The 21,625-nt window shown below is 39.1% G+C and overlaps 1 protein-coding gene and 1 pseudogene across 8 annotated transcripts in view; both read right to left on the bottom strand.

Moving 5' to 3' along the window:
- The window catches only part of CUNH1orf141 (chromosome unknown C1orf141 homolog), a 58,348-nt gene that overhangs the window by 34,251 nt on the left and 2,472 nt on the right, over positions 1–21,625 (bottom strand). For 3 of the 7 annotated variants that reach the window (XM_017532383.2, XM_037739948.1, XM_017532398.1), the window contains exons 2-3: positions 12,495–12,586; positions 11,025–11,182 (exon numbers count right to left, since the gene is read on the bottom strand). In XM_017532383.2, coding sequence (XP_017387872.1) covers positions 11,025–11,182; positions 12,495–12,569 — 233 coding nt within the window. In that variant the 5' untranslated portion in view covers positions 12,570–12,586. Of the gene's footprint in view, positions 1–11,024; positions 11,183–12,494; positions 12,587–18,082; positions 18,281–21,625 lie in introns of those variants that run through there. The other 4 variants (XM_017532409.2, XM_017532424.1, XM_017532390.2 and 1 more) reach the window with 3 other exon arrangements.
- LOC108307178 overlaps positions 18,782–21,625 on the bottom strand; it is a 17,595-nt pseudogene continuing 14,751 nt past the window's right edge. The window contains exons 3-4 of the transcript XR_005200687.1: positions 21,025–21,143; positions 18,782–20,447 (exon numbers count right to left, since the gene is read on the bottom strand). The product of XR_005200687.1 is annotated as a Golgi apparatus membrane protein TVP23 homolog B-like (transcript). The remainder of the gene's footprint in view (positions 20,448–21,024; positions 21,144–21,625) is intronic.

The following is a 21,625-nucleotide window of genomic DNA, read 5'->3' as shown; positions in this document are numbered from 1 at the left end:
CCATTGCACTCCAGCCAGGGCAACAAGAGCGAAACTCCGTCTCAAAAAAAAAAAAAAAAAAAAATTTTTTTCTTCTTCTCTCTCCCTCCTTCTTTACTTCCATAGAAGGGGATGTGCTGGTAAATGTTTAATAACCTTACCTTTGGGTGTAGTTCTGACATGGAATTTCACTCATTCATCCATAATATAAGCTACTTCTTTGCTGAACCAAATAATAGGTTTTTTTCTATCGTTGTTGTTCTTTTTTTCTTTTTTTTTTTTTTTGTGTTTTTTTGAGACGGAGTCTTATTCTGTCACCAGGCTGGAGTACAATGGCGGGATCTCAGCTTGCTGCAACGTCTGCCTCCTGGGTGTAAGCAATTCTCCTGCCTCCCAAATAGCTGGGACTACAAGTGTGCACCACCACGCTCAGGTAATTTTTCTATTTGTAGTAGAGACAGGGTTTCACCATATTGGCCAGGATGGTCTCCATCTCTTGACCTTGTGACCCGCCCGCCTTGGCCTCCCAAAGTGCTGGGATTAGAGGTGTGAGCCACCATGCCCAGCCCCAAATAATAGTTTTTGCATATTTTCTGATTTTTTTGTGCTATTCAAAGCATAATGGCAATAGGTAAGGCATACTTTTTTTGGTAAAACTTACATTTAAGTTTAATCTTCATCATTAACATTTTCTTCCTCACTTTCTTAAATATAGACAGACAATTACTCAAGCCTTGATTTTCAGTGTTTGCCAACTGATGTGGTGTAAATACTACCATTCTCAATTTCTAGATACCAATGTGATATAATTAAATGTGGAATTTGGAAGAGACGTGTAGTAGCCTACTGTTATACAAATTTCTATCATATGGATATAATAGATGTAAAGAACTTCAAAACCATGGATAATAGTAAAATGTAAAATAATTAGGAAGTGATGAGTTTTGAGTATTATCTTTGTTTTTAGCATATCATTAAATTTTGTTTACATAATTTAATTTTTAATAGTGAGTGTGCCATAAACATCTCATAAAATTGCTGAAAATTCAACCAACAGCTCTGAGTTGGTAGGAGCTGGCTTTAGCACGCCACTGTTCCTATGTCAGAGAAAAAAGAAATCAGAATAAGAGTGAGGAGGAGGTGCTAGAGAAAGACCATATCAACCTCCTACTCTCATGTGAGGGAACAGGAAGAATCAAATTACTGACCATACCCCTCTCCATTTCAGCTCCTCCAGTGTCACTAGACTGGTTGCATAGGGAAGGAACAGCCTTGATGAGGAGTGAGATCAGAAGACTAAGTTGGACAGACTTTTAATAACCAAAGTGATCAGGATAAAATTAGAGAAATATAAAGGTGCTTTCTTCTTCTTATTATTATTTTTGAGATGGAGTTTTGCTTTTGGCACCCAGGCTGGAGTACAATGGTGTGATCTTGGCTCACTGCAACCTCTGCCTCTAAGGTTCAATCTATTCTGCCTCAGCCTCCCAAGTAGCTGGGATTACAGGCATGTGCCACCATGTCCAGCTAATTTTTGTATTTTTAGTAGACATGATGTTTTATCATGTTGGCCAGGCTGGTCTCGAATTCCTGACCTCGGGTGATCCGCCCACTTCAGCTTCCCAAAGTGCTGGGATTACAGGCCTGCTTTATGTTGCTAAGTCCCTGAATCAAGAATAAGCAACCAAATAGTTAAAACTAACATCTTATTTTATATTTCTTTAAAAATCTATATTTGTTTTCCATTCTTGTGGTCAGACTTAAGGATCAAATCTACCTTTGCAAAAAAGAACTGAGAACTATTCCACCTTTGTCTGTGTTCCAAAACCATTTAAATAGTTCTTTGAAACTACAAAGAAACTCACCCTTGACACAGTTTCAAAGTGGTGCTTTTGTAAAAGAGTTCTTTGACTGCTTCATATTTTTCTACAGTTATTGATCTATTTATGTTTTCTTTTTTGTTGAGATTTTCCCCTTTCATATTTTCCCAAAATATCATCCATTATTACACCCATGTTTCAAAGCAATGTAGTTATATGAAGTATTCATTATAATTATTTTAATGTCTTCCATATCTATGGCTATAGCTTCTTCTTTATTACCAATATTGTGCCTTTATGTTGCCATTGTTTTCAATTTTGCAAACTGTGGTCATTTTAACATTCTTTTGGGAAGTGTTAAACATACTAAGTTTTCCAAGTACTCTGAAAAGTTCAGTGTGCTAGGTTGGGTGCAGTGGCTCATGCCTGTAATTCCAGCACTTTGGGTGGCCAAGGCAGGTGGATCACCTGAGGTCAGGAGTTCGAGACCAGCCTGGCCAACATGGCAAAACCCCATCTCTTCTAAAAATACAAAACATTAGCTGGGTATGGTGGCATGTGCCTGTAGTCCCAGCTAATTGGGAGGCTGAGGCAGGAGAATCACTTGAACCCAGGAGAGGGAGGTTGCAGTGACCCGACATCACGCCACTGCACTCCAGCCTGGGCAACAACAGAACAAGACTCTGTCTTAAAACAACAACAACAATAACAAAAATACAGTGTACTTATGAGAGAAAAGCCAAAGTTTGGTGAAAGTGCTGGGAGATTGACAGCTTTTCGTTTTTTAGTCCTCCAACAAATGCATACTTAACGTGGTTTATAAGGGATGCACTGAAATAAAATCTAAGTATTATACATTTGATTTATAAGATTAACTGTACACAAATCCTGTCCTCAACTGATCTTGACTTTCTTTTTTAGTTTATATAGTCTCCTGTCATATTTTTTAAAGTTTCCATTGTTTATATAGATTAAGTTTTTAGATTTGGCTGAGGTATAACTAAATTATAAATCTGCTATCTAGAAGCAGATAGAATTGTAGGATAGATAAAATGGGTATATAGCTTCTTTCTAGGTTGACAGGGACCTGGATAAGGGTGTTCTATAACTCACTGAGGACTGAGCTACAATTACTTTTACCACAGTTTTTAAGGAGGGTCCAAGTATCAGTTATTCTACTCCCAAGCTTCTTTCCGAGAAGTAGGTGTTAAAAGCCACTAACAGTCTGAGATTTGACCCTACTTACAAGCTAACAAGTTGACCTGCCACAGTTTCATCAATGCTGGCAGAAGATATGAGACTCCAGGATTAGAGACAAAGGACTATTAATTACTCAACAATAAGAGTGTCCAGATTGACTGTGCGTGGCAGCTCACGCCTATAATCCCAGCACTTTGGGAGGCTAAGGAGAGTGTACCACTTAAGGACAGGAGTTCAAGACCAGCCTGGCCAACATGGTGAAACCCTGTCTTGACGAAAAATACAAAAAATTATCCAGGTGTGGGGGTACACACCGGTAATCCCAACTACTCAAGAGGCTGAGGCAGGATAATCTCTTTTTTGTTGTTTTTTTATTGCATTTTAGGTTTTGGGGTACATGTGAAGAACATGCAAGATTGTTGCATAGGTACACACATGGCAGTGTGATTTGCTGCCTTCCTCCCCATCACCTATATCTGGTATTACTCCCCATGCTATCTCTCCCCAACTCCCCACCCCCCGCTGTCCCTCCCCTATTTCACCCCGACAGACCCCAGTGTGTGATGCTCCCCTCCCTGTGTCCATGTGTTTTCATTGTTCAACACCCATCTATGAGTGAGAACATGCAGTGTTTGATTTTCTGTTCCTGTGTCAGTTTGCTGAGAATGATGGTTTCCAGGTTCATCCATGTCCCTACAAAGGACATGAACTCATCCTTTTTTATGGCTGCATAGTATTCTGTGGTGTATATGTGCCACATTTTCCCTGTCCAGTCTATCATCGATGGGCATTTGATAATCTCTTAAACCCAGGAGAGGGAGGTTGCAGTGAGCCGAGATTGCACCACTGTACTCCAGCCTGGGGGACAGAGCAAAACTCTGTCTCAAAAAAAAAAGAAAAAGAAAAAAAGGAGCAGCCAGATTATCATTTTCTGCACCTGTTCTCTGAGCTAGGAATAAAAATTTTGTTCCTAAAACAAAACATCGTATGTTCTCACTGATATGTGAATGCTAAGCTATGAGGAGGCAAAGGCATTAAGAATGATGCAATGGACTTTGGGGACTTGTGGGGAAGGGTGGGAGGGGGGCGAGGAATAAAAGACTACAAATAGGGTGCAGTGTATACTGCTCGAGTGATAAGTGCGCCAAAATCTCGGAAATCACCACTAAAGAACTTACTCATGTAACCAAATACTACCTGTACCCCAATAACCTATGAAAAAAATGTTCCTGCCTCTAGGTTCTAAGAGAAAATGAGAGATAGAATTTGGAATTATAAATTTGGTGGGCTAACTCACCAGTATAAGATCATAAATCTGTTCTTTGTAAATTTTATTGCTTCTGTGCTTTTGTATTAAAAAAAATTCATCCCCTTTCCCTTCTGCCTGTTTTTGCTCATATATTAAAAAAAAAAGTTCCTGTGAAATTATATCGTGTCTTAGTTGAATTAAGGGAAATATACATAAAGGCCTTGATTTTGAGTTGTACAGGCTGGAATTATAGGAAATGACTGCTTATCATTGGGATGGGTCATTGAAATGGCACTTTCATGGAAAGGGAAGAAACCCACGGGAAGGATACAGCTCAGATAGAACCATGGGGTTGCTCTGAAAGCTCCCCTTTCCCAGTTGGAAATTGCTTATGAATTACTTCCCTGGAAATTCCCTGGAATGTTTTATGTTTTTATAGAAGAGCCACTTTGAGACAGAATCCCAGAGTTTTCACTGTGGCATCACAGAATAATTTTAAAAATATTTTTTCTGTAATAAGATACCCAGTTTGGGATCTTTATTTTATTCGTATTTAATTTTCAATTTGGGTAAATACTCTTCCATGTAGTTTCCTCAGGAAAAAAAAATACATAGGTAGATTACTTTCTAAAACCTTTCATGTCTAAAAAAATCTCTTTTGTTCTCATACATAAGTGATGTTTCATACAGAGGATTCCTCAATTGCCATGCTGTTTAAAAGTTGAAAATAATTTACTATTTTCTAGCCTTAGAGATACAGAGAGATCTATAAAACTGATTTTATTTCCTTTTCTTTGTAATTAACTTGGTTTTTCCTGCCTTCAGAATTTAGTAATTTTACCATAAGTTTTGCACTTGGTGACCCTTTTGATCTGAAACTTCGATATCTTCAAAATAAGGGCTTTTTTTCAAATATCACTTTGATTATTTCCTAACCATCTTTTAATTTATATATTAAGTACATATTTACATATTTAGTACCCCAAAATCATATACATGTTTCCTTTCAATATGACTTCCATTTTTTAAGTTTTTTTTTTTTTTTTTTTTTTTTTTTTTATTTTTTTTTTTTTTTTTTTTTTTTTTTTTTTTTTTTTGAGACAGGGTCTTACTCTGTCACCCAGGCTAGAGTGCTGTGGTGCAATCATAGCTCACTGCAGCCTTTAAGTCCTGGCCTCAAGCAGTCCTCTTGACTTAGCTTCCTTAGTAGCTGGGATTACAGATGTGAGCTACCATGCCCAGCTTATATTCTATTTTTAATTTTTCTATTTAGTTTTTGATTTAGAAATGCTTATTTTTTCATGTAATTTCCCCCGTTATTTCTATCCTTAAGAGACATATTTTCTAAAGTTTTCTTCTGTTCTTTCCATTAAGTCTGACTCATTAGAAGCCACCTGTTCTGATGGTTCGGCTTCATCTCTCTCCTTCAAATAGGCGTCCCCTTCAATGATCCGTGATTTCTCTTTGACTACTCTTTCTAGCAAGCATAGGTTCCTTCCACACCTCAGAAGCTCAAGCTGTTTTGGCCTCAGGTAATACCAGGCAGTGACAGAGACTATGAATGAGTGGCAAACAGGCTGCCATACTGGGATCTCTTGATTGAAGGAGTGAGATGTAAAGAGGCCTGTAGTAGTGCTTCTTAAACTACAAGCTGTATATTAGAATTGCATGAAGTGCTTTGAAAAAGCATCTGCACCCACACCAAATTTCAGCATACTCAATTCCCACAGTCAGCCCTACGGAACCCCTGAACACAATAATTTGGCCCTCTACATATATGTGGTTTCTTTTTTTTTTTTTTTTTTTCGAGACGGAGTTTCGCTCTTGTTACCCAGGCTGGAGTGCAATGGCGCGATCTCGGCTCACCACAACCTCCGCCTCCTGGGTTCAGGCAATTCTCCTGCCTCAGCCTCCCAAGTAGCTGGGATTACAAGCACGCGCCACCATGCCCAGCTCATTTTTTGTAGTTTTAGTAGAGACGGGGTTTCACCTGGTTGACCAGGATGGTCTCGATCTCTTGACCTCGTGATCCACCCGCCTCGGCCTCCCAAAGTGCTGGGATTACAAGCGTGAGCCACCGTGCCCGGCCCATATATGTGGTTTCTTATCCTGTAAATACTGTATTTTAAATCTATGTTTGGTCGTAGATGCAGAACCTACTGATATGGAGGCCCAAATGTATTTATTGAAAAAAATCCCACATATAAGTGGAACCAAGTAGTTCACACCCATGTTGTTCAAGAGTCAACTGTATTACACTACACAGCAACTTGGGTTCCCCTTCTGGAAATAGAAGCTGGTGGTTTTAGACTAGCTATCCCCCTGAGAACAACTAGAAAAGCTGGACAAAATATGAAAATATTCGAGTACACCCAAGAGCTCCCAAAACAGTAAGGGTTTTTAGGGGCCAAAAGCTGTAAGAAGAGTGAGCTCAGGTAAGGATGACATTTGGATCTGCATTTTTGTCAATTCCAAATCAGCAGGAGAGATCAAAAAGCTGTATGTTACTTTTAGCCAACTTACAGGGCTGTGGGAACAAAACTGAAATTCAGGGCCCACTGAGGAAAGGTCCTAGAATACACTTCAGTCTTAGATTGGGACTCCAAAGGTTTATAGTTCACAACCTATTTAATGGAGAGCAATAAATAGACACGCTCTCAAAAGAATAAAAGTCCAGTTTTGAATGATCGCTACCCGATCCAGGATTGCTGATGCCCCTAGCCTAGTCATTTGCCAAAAGCCAGCACAAATTTTCTCTGGAGAAGAAACCATCTAGAGCTTCAAATTACATCTATACTTTTACGATGGCATTGTGCCTTTCTCAATAAAAAATAACCAGGCATGTGAGGAGATAATAGAATAAGCTTCTAACCCCACCCCCACACACACACAAAAAAAGGATAATAGAAAGAGACCCATAGGGGACTACATAAAACAACAATGCTTGGTATGTCCAGAGAACTAAACAGTAATTTACAACATCTGTTATATTTCTTCATTTTTGCACAAATTGGGCTCTTATGTTTTTAAATATAGCAAGGAATTAATATGTTTTGCTATTTTAAAGAGTTGTATTTGAGGTTTGTTTGTTTGTTTTTTAAGGTAAGGTCTTGCTCTGTTGCCCAGGCTAGAGTGCAGTGGTACAATCATAGCTCACTGTAGCCTTGAACTTCTGGGCTCAAGCAATCCTCCTGCCTCAGTCTCACAAGTAGCTGGAACTATAAGTGCTCACCACCAAGCCTGACTAATTTTTAAAAAAAGGTTTTTTTCGGTAGAGACAAGATCTTACCATGTTGCCCAAGCTGGTCTCAAACTCCTGGGCTCAAGCAATCCTCCCGTCTCATCACCCCAAAGTGCTGGGATTACAGGCGTGAGCCGCAGCCACCCAGCCAAGCATTCTATTTTGTTAAACAAAAATTATACAAGGAATGTTAAAACTATGAGTGTTCCTAGGAGCTGTATCTTTTGATTGAATTAACCAATATCTAAGGAAGTTTGTTTCACTCTGTGGATCAGTACAAAACTGCTGCCTGAGGCAAACTACTGAGAGACAGGCAGGTAGTAGATAGGAGTAGGCTTAGAGGCAAATGCCATAGTTTAGATAGGCTGCTGCTTGGACTTAGCTACATATTCAAGATCATCTTCTCAATTATTCCAAACAAATTTTATTTCCTTTGGCTAGAGTTATATCCTAATTCTTATGTAAATTCTTGAACTTTTTATGTACTTTTTTTTTTTTTTTTTGCTGGTGTTGGACATATGGTTTTTGCTGGTGTTTGACATACAGACATTGATCAAACCAAATTTACTTGGTCTTGGAATCTTAGAAATATATGCCACTTTGTTTTTTATACTTAATATTCTGGCTTTGCCTCTAGCCGCAAACATCCCAGTCATTCAGGCTTACACTTAAGAGGAGCATTACTCAGTTATTGATGGGTTATACTGACACTAACACAAGATCAATGAGGCCTTTATAAGCTATTTAGAAAATAATCTTATCAGGCAGGAAAGGGATAGCAACAGTATCATCCTGGGAAATACTGCCATAAAACATTGCATGTTACCTCTAAATGTGTCTAATGAGTCATTAGCCACATACCATACTGTTACACAAAGGCATATATATAATATATAAATATAAAATATGAAAATCATAGTAGGACATACATTTTCCCTTCCCCACATTCTCAACTTCCATTTTATGCAATGTTTTTCTGTGTATTTTTAAAACATTCCATTTCAATATGGATAGTTCTATAAATTATTTGGAAGCAGAATTATGGGCTGTGTCTACACAAAAAATAAAGTAGTAATGTAAGAAGTCTATGATAAAGCTAAATTATATAAAGTACTGACATGTATTTACTTATGCTAGAAACAAACTCCTTTTTCTTATCCTACAGTTCTACAATGGAAACATGTTCTGATATCCTGGTAAATCATAACAAAAATCTGAGTGAGTTGTATTTTGTGCCATAATCAAAATACTTACATGAAAATGACAATTATTAGCTACACAAGTAGTGTTGTTTTACTTTCGATTCAGACTTGTTTGTCCAACTTTCTTCCGGTATCTCTACCTAAATGCCCCATGGGCATCTCAAACTTAACACCTACAGAATAAATCCCAGCTCTTCTCACCTTGATTCTCTTATCTACCCCAATCTCCTTTTCCTCACTTGTTCTCTGCCTAAGTACAAAGCACTACAATCCACTTAGTTACAAGCCCCAAAGCTTGCCTTCATCCTATTGAATGGCGTACAGTAGTGATGAAGAACACAGGCTCTGAAATCAGAGTGCTAAGGTTCAAATCCAGCCTTGCAACTTGTCATCTGTGTGACCTTGAGCAAATTGTTTAACCTCAACCAGACTTAGTTTTTTCATCTGTAAAACTGCACTTAAACGTGGGGCTAAAAAAGCTTGTTTCACTCTAAGCAATAGTACAAAACTGTTGCATAAGGAAAGCTACTTGGAGACCAGCAAGCGATAGGTAGGAGTGGTCTTAGATGCCAATGTCATTGTTTTTGTTTGTTTGCTTGTTTTCTGAGATGAAGTCTTGCTTTATGATCCAGGCTAGACTGCGGTAGCTCAGTCTCAGCTCATAGCAACCTCTGCCTCCCAAGTCCAAGCAATTCTCGTGCCTCAGCCTCCCAAGTAGCTGGGACTACAGGCATTCACCACCATGCCTGGCTAATTTTTTTTTTTGAGATGGTGTGTCACTCTGTTGCCCAGGCTGGAGTATAGTGGTGTGATCTTGGTTCACTGCAACCTCCGCCTCCCAGGTTCAAGCAATTCTCCTGTCTCAGCCTCTCAAGTAGCTGGGATTACAGGTGCCCACCACCAAGCCTGGCTAATTTTTGTATTTTTAGTAGAGACGGGGTTTCACCATGTTGGCCGGGCTAGTCTTAAACTCCTGACCTTACGTGATCCACTCTCCTCGGACTCGCAAAAAATGCTGGGATTATAGGTGTGAGTCACTGCACCCGGCCCCGGCCAATTTTTTAAAAATATATTTTCGTACAGACAGGGTTTCACCATGTTGTCCAGGCTGGTCTTGAACTCCTGGCCTCAGGCAATCCACCCACCTCAGCCTCCCAATGTGTTAGGATTACAGGCATGAGCCACCATGCCTGGCTCACAAATGTCATAGTGCACATGTGGGCTGCCTAGTGCATAGTGTCATAGCTGCTGCCTATCTAAACTATGTGTGAAAATCAAGGTCACATAGCTAACAAGTGGCAAGGCTGGATTTAAACCTTAGCAATCTGATTTCAGAGCCTGTGCTCTTCATCAGTACTGTGCCCCATTCAATAGGATGACTGTGAGATGTTGGGCTTGGTAACTGGGTGCATTGTAGAGCTTTGCACTTAAGCAGAGAACAAGTGAGGAAAACTTTTTATCCAGAATAAATGAAATAAGGACAGTATTCACACTACCACCAATGTCCAATTAATTTGAAGTTCTATTGATTCCACATCTTAGTACTTCTTTTTTCTGAACTCTCCTCTACAATTCTGATGTGCTTGGAAAAATGTTATATAGCATTATGCATGTCCTAAATGCCAATGAAAGACCAAGTATGACATATTTAGGCTACCCCTTTAAAGTACACAGAGAAATTGCCTTACTTAGTTTTCTAGGCAGGCTTTTTTTAAAGCGTATCAGATGGAGTTTGAAATAAATCCTGACATTAATTTGGGGCAATATCATTGAGCTCAAGAAAAGCCTTTCTTTAAAAATTCAGAATTGTAATTACCATCTACACTAGTGAAATATTATACATAATAAATATTTTATAAACTAGGAATATTCAGAAAGCTAATCTAGTATATTTTAACTCATAACCCTTATAAAATATGCATACAACTTTCATTTCATATATATTGCATCATCTAAGACAAATATAAGTAAAGTAATGTTTTAAAACTCTGAACTGGGCCAGGTGTGGTGGCTCATGCCTGTAATCCTAGTACTTTGGGAAACCAAGGAGGGTAGATCTCTTGAGGCCAGAAGTTCAAGACCAGCCTGGGCAACATGGCAAAACCCATGTCTATTAAAAATACAAAAAATTAGCTGGGCATGGTGGTGCATGCCTATAGTCCCAGCTACCCAGGTGGCGGAGGTGGGAGAATCACCTAAACCTGGGAAGTTGAGGCTGCAGTGAGCTATGTTTGCACTACAACACTCTAGCCTAAGCCATCAGAGTGACACCCTGTCTCAAAAACAAACAAACAAACTCTGAACTGAAAATTTAAGGTAATTATGATAGTTACATTTTTGATTTTGTAATGCCACATGACTTGTCTTCTCTGATCTTTGATATTGCCTTAGATGTGGAGGTAGCACTATCCTTTTCAAATTCCAACTGAAAATCAAATGTCAGGGGTATAGCCATAGTTGTTTTTCTTCCTTCATTCTGAAGCCTGTTTATCTGCAGCAAAGCCAAAGTGGAAAAAAAAATGAGTACTTTTCATATGAGGAAAATCTTAGGTGGAAAGACAAAAATTAATCTCACTTTATACACACACACGCACATACACACACATACACACACACAGAATTTAGGTGGTAGGCAATTCTTAAAAACAGATTGGGGTTTTGTGCACCAACTGCTTTTATGCCTTTGCTTTGTGACCTGAGCCATTCTTTTCCCATCTATAAAATGTGAGGGTAGGACTAGAAGATTATGAAGTCTCCCTCCTCACTCTAAAATAGAGAATTTAAGGAAAGACCTACATATTTATCAAATATAGATACAATACATAGAGTTCTTGGAACCACAGCAGGCATGTCTCTTCAGCCTGCTCCTCTTCCTGTAGCCACACACATGGTGAATCACACCAATCTTCCTCTAGTCGCATGAGCCAGAAATAGAGTGAAGAAAGCAATCAAAAGAGGACTTTGTTAACATCTTTATACAAATGGATTGAAGTAGAAAAAGGATCTTGCTAAAAGGTGAGAAAAGGAGCCAAAAGGTCTCAGAGCATAGCACAAAGGAATAAAGAGATGAAAACCCTGAAAGCAAAGTCAAAGGATATGGGGAGCTTCTGCTTCTGCCAATAGATTAAGCACTATGGGAATTAATCTGCTCTCAACAACTGGAAACTCAGACAAAATATATGAAAAAAACTGCCTTCAGCTATTAGAAAACAGAGTAGGACAGATCGCTGAAAGAAGGGAAACAAATGAGGTCGACCCTCCACTAGCCCAGCTTACTTCCTGGAGGCGGTTTCAAGGCTGAGGTTCAGGGAAGAGAAACCCATTGGATTGGGGGAACTCAAACCAAATCTTGTGGCCTTGATCTTGCTACAGTTCAGAGAAAGATTGCACCAGCAATCATACTCTTGGGCATTCACCTCAGAGAAATGGAATCTCATGTTTATATAAAAACCTGGATGCAAATGTCCATAGCAGCTTTATTTTATTTTTTAAGCAGCTTCATTTTTACTAGTAAAATTGTGAAAACAATCCAAAAGCCCCGCATTGGATGATTGGTTGAAACTTTCTTGGTACATGATTGGTTACATGTACCAATGATTGGTACATCTATATAATGGAATACTACTCAGTAATAAGGTTTTTATATTTTATATACGTTACCTTTTCAACCAGTATAATTATTTGCTTTTTACAAATTAGTTTATATAATATTGATGCATCATTAGCTGAAAAGTAAAATTATTCACATTTGAAATGTTAACCTGTTAATGATTAAATTAAATTGTAGTTTATACTTCACAAACCTTTGCTCTTCTGGCCAAGATTGTCTCTGCTTGCTTATCAAGGACATCTAACTTCTTTAAGATTTTTTCTGCCATTGTCAGTCGGTAAATCCCTATTTTAAAATAAGGAAGAAGAAGAACAAATCAATTCAAATTTAAACATATAACAATTTAGGCATAAGTTTTCGAAAGACCCACTTTTACATTACTGTTTTAGGTAAATAACAGAATTGTTTGGCTGGGCTCGGTGGCTCACGCCCTGTAATCCCAGCACTTTGGGAGGCCACGGCAGGCGGATCATGAGGTCAGGAGTTCAAGACCAGGCTGGCTAACATAGTGAAACCCCGTCTCTACTAAAAATACAAGAAATTAGCCAAGTGTGTGTCTGTAATCTCAGATACTTGGGAGGCTAAGGCAGGAGAATCACATGGACTGGGAGGCAGAGGTTGCAGTGAGCTGAAATCGAGCCATTGCACTCCAGGACTCCATCTCAAAAAAAAAAAAAAAAAAAATTGTTTAAATCATACAGTAAATCATAGAATTGTAAATGTGCCCAAGTTTTTTCAGTTGAAAGCCATATGATCAGAACTCCCAGATGTGTATAGGCCCCATGAATTTTTAAATTTATGATAAAGGTGAGGGGGAGAAAGTTCACTATTACCATATGAGAGCCATATGTGACTTATACTTAAAGCAAGACCAAGTGGCTTGACTTACGTCTATTTTATTTTTTAATTTTTTAAATTAAAAATCTATCAAGCTAGGCATATGACTTAATTTTTTTTTTCTTTTGAGACAGAGTCTTGCTCTGTTGCCTAGGCTGGAATGCAATGGTGTGATCTTGTCTCACTGCAACCTCTGCCTCCTGAATTCAAGCGATTTTCCTGCCTAAGCCTCCCGAGTAGCTGGGATTACAGGCTTGCACACCATGGCAAGCTAATTTTTGTATTTTTAGTAGAGATGGGGTTTCACCATGTTGGCCAGGGTGGTCTCAAACTCCTGACCTCAAGTGATCTGCCCTTCTCAGCCTCCCAAAGTGCTGGGATTACAGGCAGGAGCCATGGCACCCAGCCAGGAGTAGGACTTTAGCCATATCTATTTTCTTTTTGTCATGATATAATTTTAATGAAAGTAAATGCAAGAAACTCATATTTATATAATTAATTGCTTCAAATTAAATTGGTCAATGATCGAAGACTGTTAACAGCATGTAGTAGGCAATTAGTCACACGTAAGTAGCAGCAGCTAAGCTGGTTAGGTCCCATTGCCATAATAGTTGGTATTTTCTCATTAATTAATATTGCTAAAAGTCTCATCTGAGGTCAAGCAGTTCATATTAAGCTTAGGGAGCTGCATGAGACATTAGAACCTGGTCTAATTTACATCTTCAAATGAGAAAAACTGAAGGCCACAAAGTACCCTATCAGTAAAATATAAATAGCTAGGACAGAGTGGAGGCAAGAATCCAGAAATATCAACCCAAAGCTCCCTTTATTTTTTTATTTATTAAAAAATTTTTTGTAGATGGACCAGGCACAGTGGTTCATGCCTATAATCCCAGCACTATGAGAGGTCTGGGCGGGCATGTCACTTGAGGTCAGGAGTTCAAGGCCAGCCTGGCCAACATGGTGAAACTCCATCTGTACTGAAAATACAAAAATTAGTTGGGCATGGTGGCACATGCTTTTAATCCCAGCTACTTGGGAGGCTGAGGTAGCAGGATCACTTGAACCTAGGAGGTGGAGCTTGCAGTGAGCCGAGATGGTGCGCCACTGTACTCCAGCCTGAGTGACAGAGTAAGATTCAATCTCGAAAAAAAAAAAAAGTGCAGATGACCATGCAGTCAGTGTATTTTTGCTCAGTGAATTAAATGGGCTTCAGTGGCATTTAAGTGTAAAATTTATATGGTTAACAGAAAGTACTGAATCATCAATATTTTTAATGAACATTAATGTTAATACTAAGGTCTCTCTGGCTCAAAAAAGTCTATATTTTTCCTATATTGTATATTATTCCACCAACACCACATGGAGACAACAGTTCATAAAAAGAGAAAAATTAAAGATTCTATGCCAAAAGTTTACATTATTTTGTACTTGGGTTTTTTTAGCTTTTTTTTTTTTACTCTTTTTCCTTCACCACATATTGCCCTGAGTATGAATTCTTCATGTCTTGATAGTGACATCCCATCCCAGCATGCCTTCTATCACATCACCACATCCAGCCAGATTCTCCCTCCATCACATGATGTAGTCTGGTGTGATAAAGAAATTCCACAGAGATGCTGAGTGTGGTGGTGCATGCCTATAATCCCAGCTACTTGGGAGGCTGATGCAGGAGGATTGCTTGACCCTAGGAGTTTGAGACCACTCTGGACAACATAGCAAGACCCCATCTTAAAAAGAAAGAAAAAAAAAAGTAGCCGGGCACGGTAGCATGCATCTACAGTCTCAGCTGCTGGGGAGGCTGAGGTGGGTGGATCAAAGGTTCATTTAAGCCCAGGAGTTTGAGGCTGCAGTGAGCTATGATCATGCTGCTGCACCCCAGCCTGGGTGACAGAGCAAGACCGCATTTCTTTAAAAGAAAATTACACAGAGGAAATTCTGGGCCATGGGGGTGCCGGCAGATAGAATGTCTTGTGGCAAACCACACAACATCAGGTTGCATGCTGGGAAGCAGAGATCCAGGATTGTGAAAGCTGATTATATGAAATGGGTCACTCTTGTGGTACCTAACTAAAACACAGTGAGAAGCCAGGGTAAAGCGAAAGCACTCAAGGCACAAAACATTGCTCCAAAAAACGCAGTTCCTCTGGCAGCTGAAATTGACTGCTATAACCTAACCAGTAGTATCTAACAGCTACTGAAAAGACCTGTGGCAACTCTAAAGCAATTTTACCCTCAGCCTTCACTTACCAATCTTGTCAGTGCCTCAAAACCTTACTAGCGCCAATTTGTAACATTTCCTGGTTTTATAAAACCTCTAACCTTCTCTTTGTTCTTCAGATACTGAAGACCACTGCTCTGTGTGTGTGAGCTAATTCCAAATAAATATTTTGATTTTAGAGATTAATGTCTATATTTTATTTTACTTTGACAGGGTAAAGGTATTTGCACAATGTGAATGCTTATGACTCTCTGGGTTTCCCACAGGACAGCAGGGAACAGATTTTGAAAAAGAATATAGATTATGATTATGTGGGCATATTTTGTTTTCAGACCCAAGAACCATCCCTCTTGTAAAACTAAACTAAACTAAAACTCTCCGAGGAGTTTTAGCTTCTGTGTTTCCCTTAAACATAATATGAGTTCAAGGGGATGGAGAAGGCACCCATATTCCTCACCAAAGTTTATTTTACTGGAGACAAAGATTTCTATTTTTCAGCAAGACACAGGTAAATAACTGAAAGAATTAATGTATTAAAGTGAATGAGTTTCCCAGTTTGGGGAAGGTATAAACTACAAGAGAGCCAACTGAGACAATGCTACTGACTTGTGAAAAAGAACAGAAAGCAGGTCTTTTTTTTTTAAAATTCTTTTTTGTTTTTTGAGACGGAGTCTTGTTCTTGTTGCCCAAACTGGAGTGCAGTGGCACGATCTCAGCTCACAGCATCCTCTGCCTCCCAGCTTCAAGCGATTCTTCTGCCTCAGCCTCCTGAGTAGCTGGGATTACAGGCATGCACCACCATGCCTGGCTAATTTTGTATTTTTAATAGAGACAGGGTTTCTCCACATTGGTCAGGCTGGTCTCGAACTCCTGACCTCAGGAGATCTGGCTGCGTCAGCCTCCCAAAGTGCTGAGAAAGCAGGTCTTTTTTAGAGTAAGGTGTCCTACACCTCTCACTTTAGTCAACCCATCTTGAAGAACACATAGGACATTTTATGAGGCAAACTGTCATCCCATTATACACACACACACACACACATAAACATACACATACACACACACATGCACATGCACACACAGCTGTATTTTTCTATATACAGTTAGCTGTAGCATGAAAGAATTTTTATGTTTTTGCTTTAAAAATATTTTGCTCAGAGTAAATTATTTGGCTATGAATGATTTCTGGAAAATAATTGGCAGATCATGAACTTTTTTAGAGTGAGAAAAACTAACCAATTATTTTCAAGGGTCAACAAAAGTTTTATGAATACTAAATTTGACAGTTAATAAAATTGGCTGAATGTTAGTTTTGTAGTTTTAATTTCAAATTTTGAAGCCAATACATTTTTTTCAGTTTGCAAATACTTTTCTCCCATAGACCTTTGGCAATGTGCCAGTGGGGCCTAATGGATAAATGGCCCTGGGAAAAAGTGGAGGTGAGGGAACACTATGGATTAACTTGCTTGCTTTCATCATTATAGTTCGTAAGTTCATCAAGGGCCTATTTTGTATCTCCTCAAATAAATGCTGAGAGCAAAGAAACATCAGTACTAATATGAGGGTGTACTCCAACTACTTTGCATGAACTAACTATTAATCATTTAATGCAAAATGAATCAAGATGATATTAAATGGGCTGGGTGCAGTGGCTCACACCGGTAATCCCAGCATTCTGGGAGGCCGAGGCATGTGTGTCATCTGAGGTCAGGAGTTTGGGACCAGCATGGCCAACATGGTGAAACCCTGTCTCTACTAAAAATACAAAAAATTAGCCAGCCTATGTGGCACACCCCTGTGGTCCTGATTATTCGGGAGGCTGAGACGGGAGAATGGCTTGAACTTGGGAAGTGGTGGTTGCAGTGAGCCGAGATCACACCACTACACTCTAGCCTGGGCGACAGAGCGAGACTCTGTCAAAAAAAAAAAAAAAAAAAACAACTATATTAAATGTTCCTCAGTGTGATCTATGTTTATGTTCTTTATTATATCTTTTTAATTTTAATATATACTTTGGTGTTCCTACTTCATACTTCTTTCTGAATTCTCAATAATATATATGAGCATATATTATTATTTGATAATAAGCATTTATTTGTTCATTTGGTCACTGGCTACCTAAATGTATTACATGAAGACATTGTGCTAGGTATTCTATCAAATTTACTGAGAAAGTTGGCACCTGATAGACATTTTTCTTTGTGACCCCCATCTTCCTAGGCAAAAGAGATACCCTCTCCTATTTCACTAAGAAAATAGACCATCAAGTAAAAGCTTCTTCAGCTCCTACCTCTCATACCAAGGTGTTATTCATTCACATCCGTTCTGCACTTTAATTTTAACAGAGGTGTTGGCTCTCCCGACCAAAGCGAATCCCTCCTGATGTACTCTAAACTCCATTATCTTCAGTCTCCCGAAAGAATTATCTCTATTAGTTGTCACCTTTCTCCTATACCTTTTACCTCTTTTCTTCATGAATGTCTTCCTCTTAGCATGCTCAAATTTATTTGCAAAAGATAAAAAGTTCTTCTTCTGATCCTACTAGTTATCTCTCTCATCTTCTGAAGCATTCTACTTAGAGTTGGGGGAAGTGCGCTCATCTGGAATACAAGGTTCTGATGTGGTCACAATAGCTTAACTCATAGACTTTCAGGGGTGGAATGGATCAATGGTCTCTCACAGAATTCTATTAACAGTGGGGCAACATTAACATCAAGAAGACAGACCTTTCTTATCCTTGCTTTGATTTCCATTGCCATCATCCTTCTTCAGACCTTCAGGTTGTCATTTAGCCTCCTTTGGGTTACTGCACTATACACCCCCCTAGTTTGCCTGCCCCAAACCTTCCTCCTCATTCCTCAAATATTGATTCTTCAAAATGCCATCAGGCTGGGTATGGTGGCTCACACCTGTAATCCCAGCACTTTGGGAGGCCAAGGCAGGCAGATCACTTGAGGTCAGAAGTTCAAGACCAGCCTGGCCAACATGATGAAACCCCATCTCTACCTAAAAGCAAAACAAAACAACGGTCATGGTGATGCATGCCTGTAATCCTAGCTACATCACACTACTGCATTCCAGCCTGGGTGACAGAGCAAGACTCCTTTTCAAAAACAACAAGCAAACAAAATGCCATCAGAGCTGTCTTTCTTAAACCAGAAACTGATCAGCATCAGTTCCAGCCCACAAACCATGGCTTGCTCTCATAACCTGAAGAATGACACCCAAACTCTTCAGAAGACATATGAGACCAGTCAAGAAAAGATAATCCAGGATCTGACCCCTTTCTGTTCCACCACTTTCTACCATTCCTACTTCCTGGACATGTCCTTCCCTTTTCCCAAGCATGCCCCTCACTCATGCATTTCCTTCTACTCAGAATGTTCTCCCACATGTCTTTCAGTCAAAAGCCTACTCTTTTTTTCTTTTTGCCTGGTAAACAGAGGAATTTTATACAAATACAAAGTATTGCACCTTCAAAGCTATCACTCCAATAAGACACTAATTCAATTAAACAAATAATCTTTAAAAATATTTTAACAATGTACAAATATATTCACAACATAATCTGCTCATTAAGATTTCAACAAAGTTTATAGTACCTACAACAGAATTTACAGATGCCCACAATAGTTTGTATATTGGTTTAGTTTACAGTTACATCTATTGCTTTAAGAAATACCATTAATACAAATACATAGTTTACAATATCCCCAGTATAGCAAGAAAAAACATAGATTCAGAAAATAAAATCTTTTAGACATTTATTATGCCAAGTATGTAAATGATTATTCCTATTATGACATGAAAATAATGCTCTTTTAGTGGTAAAAGATAGATTGATAAGTTCAAGTTCCACTGAAGAGCTTTCAATCTAGCTATTCTTTCTGTAAAATAAATAGAACAGCAGCAATCTCTGTGTATTCCTTAAATAAACTATGATGATTCCATTTATATTAACTGGGCCTTAAGTAAATGACTTCTTACAAATAAAGATAAAATTTTAGAAAATAGTTACCACTCACCCTAATTATTTTCATTTGCTTGCATATGTCTAAGAAATTTCCCCATGAGGTACATATTAAAAACTAACGATTATTTCCAACTTATACATAAGCCAAAGTGCTCACTCTTACCATGGAAGCAAAACTTACTTCTGAAAATAATCTACAGAAATAATATGTAAACACACAGAGCTTTGAGACAGACTAAGAACATCCTCCTACGTTCTTTGGATCAAAATGCAAAGGTCTCCATTAGCTATGTAAATGAACACTTTCATTAACTTGGGATATATTGATATTACATGGCTGTGTTGTGCATACCTACGGAACATGTGCATACCCACACCACTGAACAAATCTTGACAATGTTTCTAGTGCCAACATATACTTCCTAGCCCCAACTGCTCGAAAGGAAATAAAAACCTAATATGAAAACTACATTCCCTTTTTATAAATAAAGTTTTTAAGTGGAAAAACAAAGCCAACACTCCTTGTGGCAACATGGACCAAGCTCCAAAAGGTTCAGAGTCAAGAATCTCTTCAGTTGTTCCCCAATGTAACAAAGCACGTAAGCTTTCTCTATTCAGGAAGTCTGATCACCTCCAGTGTTTTGTCTTAAAAACTGCTTTCCAAGATATGAAGTAGCCATGCTGGTCAAATTCTTTCTGCTGCCTACCTTACATCTGATATAACCATACAGGTTGGCACCTTGTAGCACCACACCCATGATAACCACCACTAACCACTTTACTCTGAAGAAGAGGGCACTAAAGGCAAATATCACCCACAGCACTGGACAGGCAGTAAGTCCCAACCAAAAGATTCTTGATTCAGCCTTGGACACAGTTTTATTCTCTTGAAAGTATTCCTTTCTAGATTCAAACACCCAATGGCTTTCATCTTCATCAACTTGTGATTCCAGCAAGGTAGGCCAATCATTAGTCTACCTGTGACATTCTTCACTGCCAAAAAGTAACATGACAACAAGATAATTGTCACCATACAGATAATAAAGCTGCTGCTGAGCAACTCACAGAGAAGATAGGTAACGATTGCACTGACTCGAAAGAAAAGTGGAAAAACGATGCTACTGTGAGATGTCGACCACCACCTGTAGATGTCTGGCCTGCAGATCCTGACTCAATGATGGATGAATGAAGGCACTCTTACACCATTACAGTGAAACAAGTGGGCTAGGGATGGCCCTGGGCTGCTTTCTGAGGGTGAAATGCAACCAATCAACCAAGACCCTCTGTCCATCCACATATTAATTCCGTCAAGATTTTACAATAGAGGTACTAAGTTAACACACTTGTGGTTAATTGATATGGTTAAAAAAGTGGTTATAGGAATGACAAAAAGCTTTAGGTTCCTGGCCCAGAGTAAACACTATTAACAGGTAACTCCCCTCTGATCTCCCACTGAGAGGACCATCCAACACAAAGTTTACATGAGTAAACAGTTAAGAGTAGAGACAAAGGGATGTGGGGTAAACAGACTTAACTGGGAGAGCCTCCTTCCTATTTTCTCCCTAATTTAATGGACCTGCTGCCTTCGGCCTGTCCCAATAAAACCTTTTGGCCTTCCAAAAGGTTTGAGACTAATCTGTAACTTTCCCTAATATATCTTTAACACTTTGCCAGCCACCCTAAGTGAATATCAACACTACTGGATGTCTGATTTTCTATTTTCTTGGTCTGTTAGTCATCTCCTCTTCCACATCAAACAGTGAAACATCTTCAGTGTCATCATTACTATACTTCTGCAATATCAAAAGCCTACTCTTTATCAAATATAGTATAAAGACTACTCTTCTATGAAACTTTACTTGGCATCCTCTCACTCCTTGTCTTGATGACAGTCTTTTATTTGTGTGCTCCTGGCCTCAAGCAACCCTCCAGCCTCAGCCTCCTGAGTAGCTGGGATTACAGGCAAGAACCACTATATCAGGTTTTAAGAGGTTTACTCGCTGGGTGCAGTGGCTCGCACCTGTAATACCAGCACTTTGGGAGGCTGAGGTGGGCGGATCATTTGAGGTCAGGAGTTTCAGAGCAGCCTGGCCAACATGGTGAAACCCTGTCTCTACTAAAAATAAAAAAATAAAAAAAAAATTAGTTGGGCATGGTGGCACACACCTGTAATCCCAGTTACTTTGGAGGCTGAGGCAGGAGAATAACTTGATCCCAGGTGGCGGACATTGCAGTGAGCCGAGATTGTGCTACTACACTCCAGCCTGGGTGACAGAGCGAGACTCCATCTCAAAAA

The sequence above is a fragment of the Cebus imitator genome, unplaced genomic scaffold (assembly GCF_001604975.1).
Source record: "Cebus imitator isolate Cc_AM_T3 unplaced genomic scaffold, Cebus_imitator-1.0 Scaffold3, whole genome shotgun sequence".
In the NCBI taxonomy this organism is placed as follows: Eukaryota; Metazoa; Chordata; class Mammalia; order Primates; family Cebidae; genus Cebus; species Cebus imitator.
Note: the sequence above shows the minus strand (reverse complement) of the source record. Positions and strands in the feature narration are given on the sequence as shown.